Source organism: Symphalangus syndactylus, chromosome 10 (genome assembly GCF_028878055.3).
Source record: "Symphalangus syndactylus isolate Jambi chromosome 10, NHGRI_mSymSyn1-v2.1_pri, whole genome shotgun sequence".
NCBI lineage: Eukaryota > Metazoa > Chordata > Mammalia > Primates > Hylobatidae > Symphalangus > Symphalangus syndactylus.
Window position 1 is genome coordinate 107,887,337 of NC_072432.2, and position 12,255 is coordinate 107,899,591.

General features: G+C 35.8%; 1 protein-coding gene across 3 annotated transcripts in view; it reads left to right on the forward strand.

Annotated features, from left to right (window-relative positions):
• The window catches only part of PIK3R4 (phosphoinositide-3-kinase regulatory subunit 4), a 69,890-nt gene that overhangs the window by 41,563 nt on the left and 16,072 nt on the right, over window positions 1-12,255 (forward strand). For all 3 annotated transcript variants that reach the window (XM_055295463.2, XM_055295465.2, XM_055295464.2), the window contains exons 12-13: window positions 589-799; window positions 3,461-3,626. In XM_055295463.2, the coding sequence (XP_055151438.1) occupies window positions 589-799; window positions 3,461-3,626 (377 nt within the window). The remainder of the gene's footprint in view (window positions 1-588; window positions 800-3,460; window positions 3,627-12,255) is intronic.

Genomic DNA, 12,255 nt, shown 5'->3' on the forward strand with positions numbered 1-12,255 from the left:
TATTATAAAATAGGCTTTGTGTTATATAATTTGCCCAACTGTTGGCTAATGTAAGGTTCTGAGCATGTTTAAGTAGGCTAGGCTAAGCTGTGATGTTTAGTAGTTGGATGTATTAAATGCATTTTCGACTTAATGATATTTTCAACTTATGATGGGCTTTTTTGGATGTAATGCCATTGTAAGTCGAGGAGCATCTGTATTTGAAATAAGTTTGTAATTTAAGGCAGCTTTTTCCTAGTCAATCATATCTTAAAAAATATTAATTGAACTAGATTAATTGAATTGAAATTCCATTTCTTCTTTTCACTTAATGATAATTTTTGTTTAATGTTATTTTCGTGCTGATCAGTTTTTTTATATATAAAATGTAGGATTTATATAAAAATGGAAATGTAGCATTTGTGGTTATACTTCATTTTAACTGGGTTTTCATTGAAAAATGTAATTGTATTTATATGGATTTTAAAATTGGTACATTAATGAGGACAAAAAGCTGTTATAATTTATAGATAAAAACATGGGTACACTTCTGTCTTCAAATATACTTTGCTTATGATGTAAATAGTTAGAATTCTATTTGTTTTGTAGGTTCCAGAAGTGACAACTGTCCAAAATAAAAAACCAGTAATACCGGTTTTAAGTAGTACAATTTTACCATCCACCTATCAGATTCGAATTACAACTTGTAAAACTGAACTTCAGCAACTCATCCAGCAAAAGCGGGAGCAGTGCAATGCTGAGAGAATAGCTAAGCAGATGATGGAAAATGCTGAATGGGAGAGTAAACCACCACCACCTGGTAAAAGTTCCATTGATAGGTAGTTGTAGTCTAGGTGCTTAAGGCTAGAATCTAATAGAGGAAATGAATACTTAACTACCAGACAAAAGAGGTAAGAACAAAAATGTTATTTGGGAAACCCAGAGGAAGAAGCAGTAAGTAAGAAATCATGTCATTATTTGTGCAGTTGGATCTTTTTAGCTGTGGGGGCAACTGGCAAAGTCATGTTTAGGCCAATCATGTAATAATTTAGCCTATCTGTGCTTCATTTTCCCCATTTATAGTACTAGGTTTTACCTATTTAATGCCTTGCCACTTTCTCATTTGAATGTCTGGCTTCTTTGACCAAATTCCTGCTTTTAATTTCTGGAAGGTTTAACATATTTTCATTAATATTATTTAAGAAAAAGAAAATTTAGAAAATGATGAGTACTTTTAAAAAGAAAACAGGCTGATTGTGGTGGCTCACACCTGTAATCCCAGCACTTTTTGAGGCTGAGGTGGACGGATCACTTGAGGTCAGGAGTTCAAGACCAGCCTGGTTAACATGGTGACACTCCATCTCTACTAAAAATATAAAAATTAGCCAGGTGTGGTGGCACACGCCTGTGATCCCAGCTACTTGGGAGGTTAAGGCAAGAGAATCGCTTGAACCTGGGAGGTAGAGGTTGCAGTGAGCTGAGATTATGTCACTGCATTCCAGCCTGGGCGACAGAGCAAGACTCTGTCTCAAAAAAATAAATAATAAAGTAAACAAATAAATAATTGAAAAGAAAACAACATCATGTCTAACCTTACACCTTAACGATGATCAACATTAAAATTTTGAGGAAACAGTTCTATATTCTGTTAAGACTTAAAAGCAATTTAGAGATACTTCAAATGAAAATCTGACTCAGCTATCTTAACAGACTTGCCTAGTGTAATGTAGCAGAGTTAGTCTTTGATACTAGATTTGTAGGTTTAAAAATATTTTTTGAGTTTCTGTCTCTACATTTTAATGATAAAAATTGAAATTGAGAAGATGCATAGTGTGCTTATATATAGATATTTACAAGTCATGTGAATTCCCATGGGCTACTGATGGGAATCACTTGGACTTGGGGAAAATGCTGGTAAAGGTCAATGATTTAAAGATTTAGAAGATATTGTTAAGTGGCAAGTAGCATCGTTAGTTGCATAAATTTTCTTATCCAAATAAATATTTTGGAATTGTTTAATGTTTAAACTGTTTTTGTGATATGAGTCAATATTATATACCAGCACAACTTTAAAAACAGTGAAAAGTTGAGCATAAACTGCTGTATTTTATGATAGAATCTGTCTTTGTAAGTGGCATATTATACTTAGTAGAGTAACACATTTTATTTAATAAATCACAGAAAAGATGTCAAATTTTGTAGGTCAAGAAATGTGCAGTGACTGTTGGACTCTTGATTTTTTTTCTTTCTGCACTCGAGTAGCTGTGTGAAATTGCTTTTCTGCAGAGGGAAATGTGCAGCCTAGCCCAGTGGATTATTAGACTTCATGACAAAGTGTTTTTGATCACTTTCAAATCCAGCATATTCTTAAAAATCACATTTAGCTACTGTTCCCACACATGTGAGCCAGAGATCTAAGGGGAAACGTTTTGTTTTTCGTTTTAGAGTCAGCTCGGTTTGGCAGTGGTATCAGTTTCATTTTTGTTTCTTGGTGAAAAGAAATCATTCTAAAATGACATTATCATCACTCAGGTCACCACAGTGGTGATTCCCAATACAGTATGCTCTTTAGCATAGCTTTCTGTTTTATTTTAAAATCTTACGGTATTAAATATCATGAACTGTTATACTTAATACAAAAGAAGCTATCAAACATTGAAGGCAGTTATGTGCAGGTACCTATGTTAGGTGCTGTGAATGAATCATGAATGGATAAGACATGGTTTCTGTCCCCAGGGAATGTATAATTTATTAGAGGAAATTAATCATACTCAAAAAAAAAGAATATACATAAGAAAACATAGGTTATAGATGTCAAAGTACTGGAAAGTCCATGAACATTCTGAGGCTGTAATTTATAATACCATTTATACTAATGTGTTTATACCATAGAATAAATGATTTCAGGTAAAAAGAGAATCAGCCAACATTTGGGTGTTTACTATAGGGTATGGATAATATTAGACTCTTGTATGTATCTCATTTGTCCATATAGTCTCCCTTTGGGTTAAGTAATATGCCCCTCATTTTACATTTAGGAAATTAAAGGTCAGAGAGTTTAAGTAAGTAGCTCAAGGTCTCACTTTTATGTATAGTGGAACTGGGCCTCCTAGTGCCCACTTTCTCTAGACTAATCATTACCTCATGCTACTGAGTCAGTAGTCAGGGATTTCAGAAGTAGCAGGTACTCCTGTGCCTTCATTTTCAGGTAGCTGCTGTGCCTTCTCAGATACTGGAGAAGGCCCCAGGGGCTGCCTTTCTGAAGCTATCTAAGCAACACTTAATTGCTAAATTGATTTCTCAGTAAATAATATCTGTCATGGTCCAGTAGACCACTCTTTCTTGATAACTATTGGTACTTTCAAATATTTTAGTTCTTATGATTATTTTCAAGCTGGTTGTTGGTTATTATAACGGGGGATGATGGGGACATTGTATTTTTAAACTACAGTTTATGATACGCTCCTTTGCTTTTCCTTAGGATGGCATCCTAAAGGGCTGTTAGTTGCCCATCTTCATGAGCATAAATCTGCTGTGAATCGAATTAGAGTCTCTGATGAACACTCACTTTTTGCAACATGTTCAAATGATGGCACAGTGAAAATCTGGAACAGTCAAAAGATGGAGGGGAAGACCACCACTACCAGGTACCATATGCTCAGGAATGAATCAGTTCATTAATTCAAATCAACAAATGTTTATTGAGTGCTTACTCTATAATAACCACTGTTTTGGGTACCAGGCATACAGCAACAATAAATAGACAAAAATCCTTCTTCTGTGGAGTTTACCTTCTAATGGAAAGTGAGAGACAAAGTATAAGTAAAACAGCTAATGTGTTAGATGGTTAAAAAAAATTGTGGTAAAAAATACAGCAGGAAAGGAAGCTAGGAAATGCAGTAGAGGTGGGGTAGGGTAGAATTTTAAATAAATTAACCAGAGAATGCCTCACAGGGAAAATGACATTTGAGGAAGGACTTGAAAAAAGTGAGAGAAAGCCATATGGATATCTGGAAAAACATTCCAGGCAGAGGAAACGGGCATTTCAAAGGCCCTGAGGAAGAAACATGTTTGGCTTGGTTGAGGAACAGCAGAAAGGTCTTTGTGGCTGGAGCAGAGTGAGCTAGATGGAGGAGTAAGAGGGGCCAATTAGATATGGCCTTGTAGGCTGTTGTAAAGGACTTTGACTTTGACTCTGAGTGAGATGGGGAGCCTTTGAAGAGTTCCGAGTAGAGGAGAGATGTCATCTGAGTTAGTGGTCAACAGAATTACCTTCGCTGTTATGTTGAGAATAGACTGAAGAGGAGCAGGGCAGAAGCAGTTAGAAGACTATTAAATCAGGCAAGAGCTGGTGGCTTGGTAGCAGTATGAGGTGGTGGGAAATGATCAGATCCTGGATATAACAAGATTTGCTGAATGGATTAGATGGAATATGATCATGAAAAAAGTAAAAAAATTATAGAATGGCTAACTGTATAAGGAAAACAAATAGTGTACCATTGCCACACTCCTGCGGACAAGAAGGATATAATCTATGACTTCAAATCCCTAAGACTTTAAATATGCATGATGTGATTTTAATAAATGTGATTATGATAAATATTTTAGATTTGTACAACTTTATAAGTATGTCCCTATCTGATTTGCAGTTTGTCCTCCCTCTCTTTCTTTCTCTGTATTGGTTCTACCATATTCTTATTTGTTCTTTGCCTAGTTTGGTCTGAAAAGAAAGCTACTAGAAATCAGAATTGAATGTCATCTATGTAAAAAGATGTGGAGAATCTCTGGTGCTTTTCTTGTTATAAGTTCATTGACCATAATTAGCCACAAAATCATCAAACAACAAAATATCTTTGATAACTAAAATAATTTAAAAATTTACTCTTTACTTACCAACCTAAGATTTTGTGCCAATTAGCTCTATATTTTTACACCATGCTTAATTATTGTATTTTTCTTCATTCTCTCTTTGTGTTGTATTGGTCAGAACATAATTTAAAAAGAAGTAAAGAATCCTAGGTCCATGTAGCAATTTTTTTGGTCAACATTTTACTATAAAATTTTCAAATATGCAAGCAAAGTTGAAAGTGTTTCACAGTGAACATCCGTGTACTTGCCACCTAGATTTGTAATGATTTTACTATATTTGCTGTGTTTTATAACTATTCATTTATCCACCTCTCATCAATCTATTCTTTTAAATTTTTATTTTTATTTTATTTCTTAGAGACAGGAGCTCTTTTTGCCCAGGCCTGAGTGCAGTGGCCTTATCATAGCTCACTGTAACCTTGAACTCCTGGGTTTCAAGCAATCCTCTCGCCTCAGCCTCTCAGGTAACTAGGACTACAGGCATATGCCACCACACCCAGCTAATTAAAAATATATATTTTTTTTACTTGAGAAATGGGGTCTCGCCACATTGTCCAGGCTGGTCTTGAACTCCTGACTTCAAGCGATCCTCCCCTCTCAAGTCTCTCAAAGTGCTGGGATACAAGTGTGAGCTACTACCTGGCCCCATTTTTTTTTTTAATGATTTCAAAATAAGATACAGACATCAGTATGTGCCCTCTAAAAACTTCAGCATGCACATCATTAACAGGATTTCAATATTTATAGCTCTTTTTTTCTTCTTGATGTAAAATTTGTATGCTATGAAGTACACAGATCTTAAATGAACCATTCCATGAGTTCTGACAAATAATACCATTGTGTCCTGAATCCCTCTCAAGATGCAAAATTTGACCATCATACCAGGAGGTTCCCTCCTATCCCTTTCTTTTATATCCCTGCTCTTTCCTTCCCCTGCTACTACCATTCTTTTGATTTTTTCGTAACCATTCTTAGCATTTTGTTTTCTTTTTTGAGACAGTCTCGCTCTGTTGCCCAGGCTGGAGTACAGTGGCATGATCCTGGCTCACTGCAACCACCGCCTCCTGGGTTCAAGTGATTCTCCTGCCTCAGCCTCCCAAGTAGCTGGGACTACCAGTGTGTGCCACCACATCTGGCTAATTTTTGTCTTTTTAGCAGAGAGGAGTTTTGCTATTGTTGGCCAGGTTGGTCTTGAACTCCTGACCTCAAGTGATCCGCCCGCCTCAGCCTCCCAAAGTGCTGAGTTTACAGGTGTGAGCCACCGCACCCAGCCCATTCTTAGCATTTTAATTAGCATTTAAAGTACCTCTTCTGATAGTTGTTTTCCAAATGGTTCTTTGTTATTATCAGTTGTATTCATTGTCCCCTTTATTAGGATGGTAAATTGCAAAAACCCTGCTTGTTAGTTCTCAAGTGATTTTTATTACAGTCATACTTTCTGTATCCCAGTGTCATGCTTTAGACAGTGGTGTTTTGGTATCACATTTCAGATAATATCCCCCAAATTTTGGTAATTTAGCTGAGTTTATAGAATTTGGAAAGTCTGTATGGTTAGGAGACTGGATCTCCTCTGAATGCAGTTACTCTTTTGCTTTGCTGTAACACCTGCTCTCTTGTTTGTGGCCAGCCATGGGCCTTGGCTTGGGAAAGAGGGTAAGAAAATGCAATGTGTCGCCCTTATCACATGCCTTTGTTGACTAGTGAGGGGAGAAGGAAGTAATTCTTATTGCCAGAGCCAAGTGGGCAACAGCTGGTGGCAGGGAAAGAACAGCAAAGCTAATGTGTTTTCTTAGGAAATGTTACTAGTACATTCTGACTAAGAGGAGTTTCCCCCATGAGTGATGTTGGCAGACCATTCAGTTTCCAGTCCTGATTTTCTTACTGAATTATGATTGGTGATTTACGCTACCTAGATCTTGGCTCTGCCATTTTCTTTTTTCTTATTTGAGTTAAATTTTGTTTGTCCCTTTGGGACTAGGTCTTGAAAAATTGCTGTTTTTCTAAACTTTTGCACAGATTTTTCAACTTATTCATTTATAGTATTCTAAATTATATTTTCTATGTTTTCTTCTTGTGCTACCTTATTTCTGACTCATTCGGCTTCTCAATTTTAGGGGAGATGGATGCATTTGGTATTTATTGAAATTGGGGTGGTAGTAAAATATCTAAATGGAGTTCTATCACAGTGAAAACTTAAAACAATATGAGCAGTACAAAAGAAAGTTGTCAGGGTTAGAGTTACATATTTTGGAGTCACTGGTAGTATTGAAAGTCAACGTTTTTGAGTGTCTATAAGTAAAGGGAATATGAAGGGCAACAAAAGCCTGATGTCTGAATCTTAGGAAGTTGAATTTTTGGAACAGGAAGAGAGGGGCGAGAAAGGGAAAGAGAAGAAACCATTTAAGTTAATATTATAAACTACAATGAAAGAGAAAACTTATGAAAAGAATATGTAGGCCTCTCTCAATGAGACAAAAACCCTACTAGCATGAAAACCTCATAATGCCATTGGTGCACTCTCATACAGTGCCCTCTGGTGGAATGCAATTGATACCTCTTTCCTGGAGGTTTTTTTTTTTTTTTTTTTACAATATATGTATCACAAGCCTTTATGATGTACATATCCTAAGGAATTAACTAAGAATCAACTCAGATTTAGTTTCAAGACTGTTCAGATTGACTTTCTTTATAATAGCAAAAAATTAGGAGCAAACAAAGTTCAGCAGCAGTTATCAATGACATTGATAATTGTGTTTTTTAAAATTAGGTTTAAGAAGAGCGTATGGGGTTTCTATTTTGGAATGGCAGAGTAAGGACCTCCAAAAATCTGTTCCTCCATAAAGCAATGAGAATACTGGCAAAGACTGTCAAAGTCAATTTTCTGAGAACTTTGGAAATCAGCTAACACCTTGCAGCAATCTAAAGTGGATTCAAGAAAAACACCTGACGCTCAATAAGAATAGGGAGCCATGTCGTCCTTAACTTACTGTAATCTCATCCCCCTTTACCAGCTCTGTGATAGTCTGGAAAACAGCCTCACAACTATGGTAGCTATGAAAACTAGCCCCTTAGTAGCCAGTGGAGGGGTCATAATGGCATTGGAGCTCCCCAAAAGCCCACCTCCAGAGAATTGTCATTACTTGACCTCTGCGCCAGCTGGCTGAAAAGTTCTATTTTCAGGGCCCATCTTTATTTGACTTGGCTCATACCTTGTTCTTTGAGAAAACTCTTACTCACAGGGCACTTGTTGAAACTAATCAGCACCATTTATTTAACATAGCAGTCATCTTGAGGTGGCATCAGGAGGCTGACAGAAAGCTTAAAAGGAAGAACTGGGTAATGAGATGTCCATATGGGCCTTTGAAAAGTTTTGATCTATTCCTGGGTCCTTATAAGACCACATGTATGTGTAGAGTTGTACACATACCCAGGAAGGAACTGAAAAGACCAAATTCTCATGTCTGGCTGGCTTTGAGACTCTGTGCAAGCAAGAACTGAAGACTAAAGCAGAGATGTAAAATGCTTGATGGAGTGTTGAAGGTGTGCCACAACATAAACAAAACCCTCACTTAATTTTTCAAGGCATTGAAAGAAATACCTGCCAGTTATTAAGTGATCACTTACCTAACTGAACAGAGACTTCAGTGGCCACATATGACAAAGAATACAGACTATAGAATTAGTGGAGGAAAGTCATTAAATAAATAGCAACACTTCGGAATCTTATTTCCAAAATTGACACATTATATTAATTTCGAATGCACAGTTTTGAACAAAAGATTACAAGTTAGGCAAAGAAACAAGTAAGGATGGCTTATACATAGGAAAAAACCTTACTAGACATAGATTTTAAATCAGCTATTAAAAATATGTGCAAAGAACTAAAAACCATGTCTAAATATTTAAAGGAAAGTATGAGAACGATGTCTAACCAAATAGACAATATCAATAAAGAGGTAGAAATCATAAAATAGAAATTCTGGAACTGAAAAGTATAATAACTGAAAAAATTTGCTGGAGAGTTTCAATAGCAGTTTCCACTGATAAGAGCAAAAAATCAGAGAATTCAAAGATGGTTCATATTATCCAGTCAGAGGTACAAAGAAGAAAAGAATAAAGAAAAATGAATAGAGCCTCAGAGACCTGTGGTGCACTATCAAGCATTCTCGCACATGCATAATAAAAGTTCCAGAAGGAGAGGAGAAAAGGGGACAGAAAGAATATTTGAAGAAATAATGGGTGAGAACTTTTCATGTTTGATGGAAAACATTAATCTGCAGACCCAAGAATTCAATGAACTGTAAATAGGACAAAATCAAGGGAGCCATACCGGGACACATCATAAACTGTTGGAAGACAAAGACAGAATTTTGAAAGCAGAGAAAAGTGACTCATCACATACAAGGGATGTTCTATAAAATTAACAGTTGATTTTTAAGTCAGAAATGATAGAAGCCAGAAGTCAGTGTGTTGAAAAGACTGTCGACCAATAATTCTGTGGCAGTAAAATTGTCCTTCAGAAACCAAGGAGAAATTAAGACATTTCAAGATAAATAAAAACAGGGAATTTATTGCCAGCAGATTTGCCCTAAAACAAATAGTAAAGGGAGTCCTTTATGCTGAAATGGAAGAATATGATACAGTAACTTCAATCCATATAAAGAAATGAAGAGCACCAGTTAACATAAGTAAATATAAAAGTACAAATTATTTTTGTTTGTAACTCTTTTTACCTGCTATCTGATTTTGAAAGATGACTGCATAAAGAGATAATTAGAAGACTGTGTCAATGGGCTTATAACGTGTAGATATGTAATTTGTATGACAATAGTTATACATATGAGGGAGGAGGGAAGAGACATATTAGAGCAAAGTATTTTCAGTATTACTGAAATTAAGTTGGTAGTAATTTGATTATTTTAAGATGTTCATTGAATTCTCAGAGCAACCACAACTTATAAATGTAATCAGAAGGCAGAGTTGGTAGAAGGGGCGAAAAAACATGATCCAACTATATGCTATGTATGATAGACACACTTTAGATTTAAAGACATAAATAGACTGAAAGTAAAAGAATTGAAAAGATAAACCATGCAAATAGTACCTAAGAAAGAGCTAGGCCGGGCACAGTGACTCATGCCTGTAATCCCAGCACTTTGGGAGGCTGAGGCGGTAGATCACCTGAGATCAGGAGTTTGAGACTAGCCTGGCCAACCTGGCAAAACCATGACTCTACTAAAAATACAAAAAAATTTTGCCAGGCCTGGTGGCACGTGCCTGTAGTGCCAGCTACTCGGGAGGCTGAGGTAGGAGAATTGCTTGAACCCGGGAGGTGGGGGTTGCACTGAGCTGAGATTGTGCCACTGCACTCCAGCTTGGATGACAGAGCAAGACTCCTCAAAAAAAAAAAAAAAAAAAAGCTGGAGTGGCCAATGTCAGATAGAACATAAACTTTAAGGCAAAAATTACTCCTAGAGACAACCAAGGAGATTTTTATAATGGCAAAAGGATCAGTTCATCAGGAAGACATAACAATTACAAACATACTTAACAGCAGAGCCCCAAAAACACACTAAGCAAAAACCAATAGAACTGAAGGGAAAAATAGATAATTCAGTTATAATAGTGTGAGCCTTTAATAGCTTATTTTCAAGATGGATAGAACAACTAAGCATAAGATCAGCAAAGAAATAGAAAATGTGAGCGACACTACAAACCAACCAGATTTAACAGGTATCAGTAGAATACTCCACTCAGGAACAGCAGAATATAAATCTTCCTTAAGTGTACATGTGATCTTTTCTATATTTAACCATATATTAGGTCACAAAACAAACCTCAATAAATTTAAAAGGATTGAAAGCATATGAAGTGTGTTTTTTAACCAAATTGGAATGAAACTAGGTATCAGTAACAGAAAGGAAGTTCGGAAATTCTCAAATACATGGAGATTAAACAACATATGGCTAAATACCCAGTGTTTCAAAGGGAAATTAGAAAATACTTTGGATGAATAAAAATGGGAACAGCATACTAAAACTTGGATAATGCATCTAGAGGAGTACTAAAAGGGAAATTTATCACTGTAAACATTTATATCAAAAAAGAAGAAAGATCCCAAATTAGTAATTTAACCTAACCTTAAGGAACTAGAAAAAGAGCAAACTTAAAGCAAGTAGAAAGGAATGATAAAGACTAAAGAGGAAATAAATGAAATAGAGAATAGAAAAACAAAAAAAAATCGGCAAGAGTAGAAATTGGTTGTTTGTAAAGATAAAATTGGCACACCTTTACTATAGTGATCAATAAAAAGAGAGGACTCAAGTTACTAAAAACAGGAATTGAAGGGGGCACATTACTACTGACTTGACAGAAATGAAAAAAGAGTACCATGAAGGGAATACCATGAACAATTGTATGCCAACAAATTAGATAACCTAGGTGAAATGGATGAATTCCTAGAAAGACAAGCTGCTGAAAATGACTAAAGAAGAAATATAAAATCTAAATAGACCTATAATAATAAAGAAATTAGTAATCAAAAAACCTCCCACAAAGCCCAGGCTGAGATAGCTTCATGGTATATTCTACCAAAGGTTTAAAGAATTACAGTAGTTCTCCCTTATATGTGGAAAAGACGATCCAAGACCCCTAGTGGATGTCCCAAACCTCGGATAGTACGAAACCTTATGTATACTGTCGTTTTTGTTATGTGTACATATCTATGATAAAGTTTAATTTATAAATTAGGCACAGTAAGAGATCAGCAACACTAATAGAACAGTTACAACAGTATATTTTAATAAAAGTTATGTGAATAGAGTCTCTGTCTCTCAAAATGTCTTACTGTTCTGTACTCACCCTTCTTGTGATTATCAGTCTAATAACTGGGACAGCTACTAAGTGACTGACTGATCAACTAGCAGTTAATGTATTCAGCTGGATAAAGGAATGATTAAAGTCCTGGGCAGGAGGGAACAGGACAGTGAGATTTTATCACACTACTCAGAATGGTGCACAATTCAAACTTACGAATTGTTTATTCTGGAATTTCCATTTAATATTTTCTGACTGCGGTTGACCACAGGTAACTGAAACCAGGGAAAGTGAAACTGTGGATAAGAAGGGACTAATGTAACATCCATTCTTCAAAAAGTCTTCCAAAAAATAAATGAAGGAACACTTCTTAACTCATCCTTTGAGGCAGATGTCAATCTGATACCGCAGCCAGATAAACAGTTCACAAGAAAGCTATAGACCAATACCCATAATTAATACAGGTGTAAAAATCTGCCACAAAATAATAGTAAACTGAATCCAACATGTAAAAAATAATATCATGACCAAGTACAATTTATCTTAGGAATATATGGTTGGTTCAACATATGAAAATCAATTAATGAATGT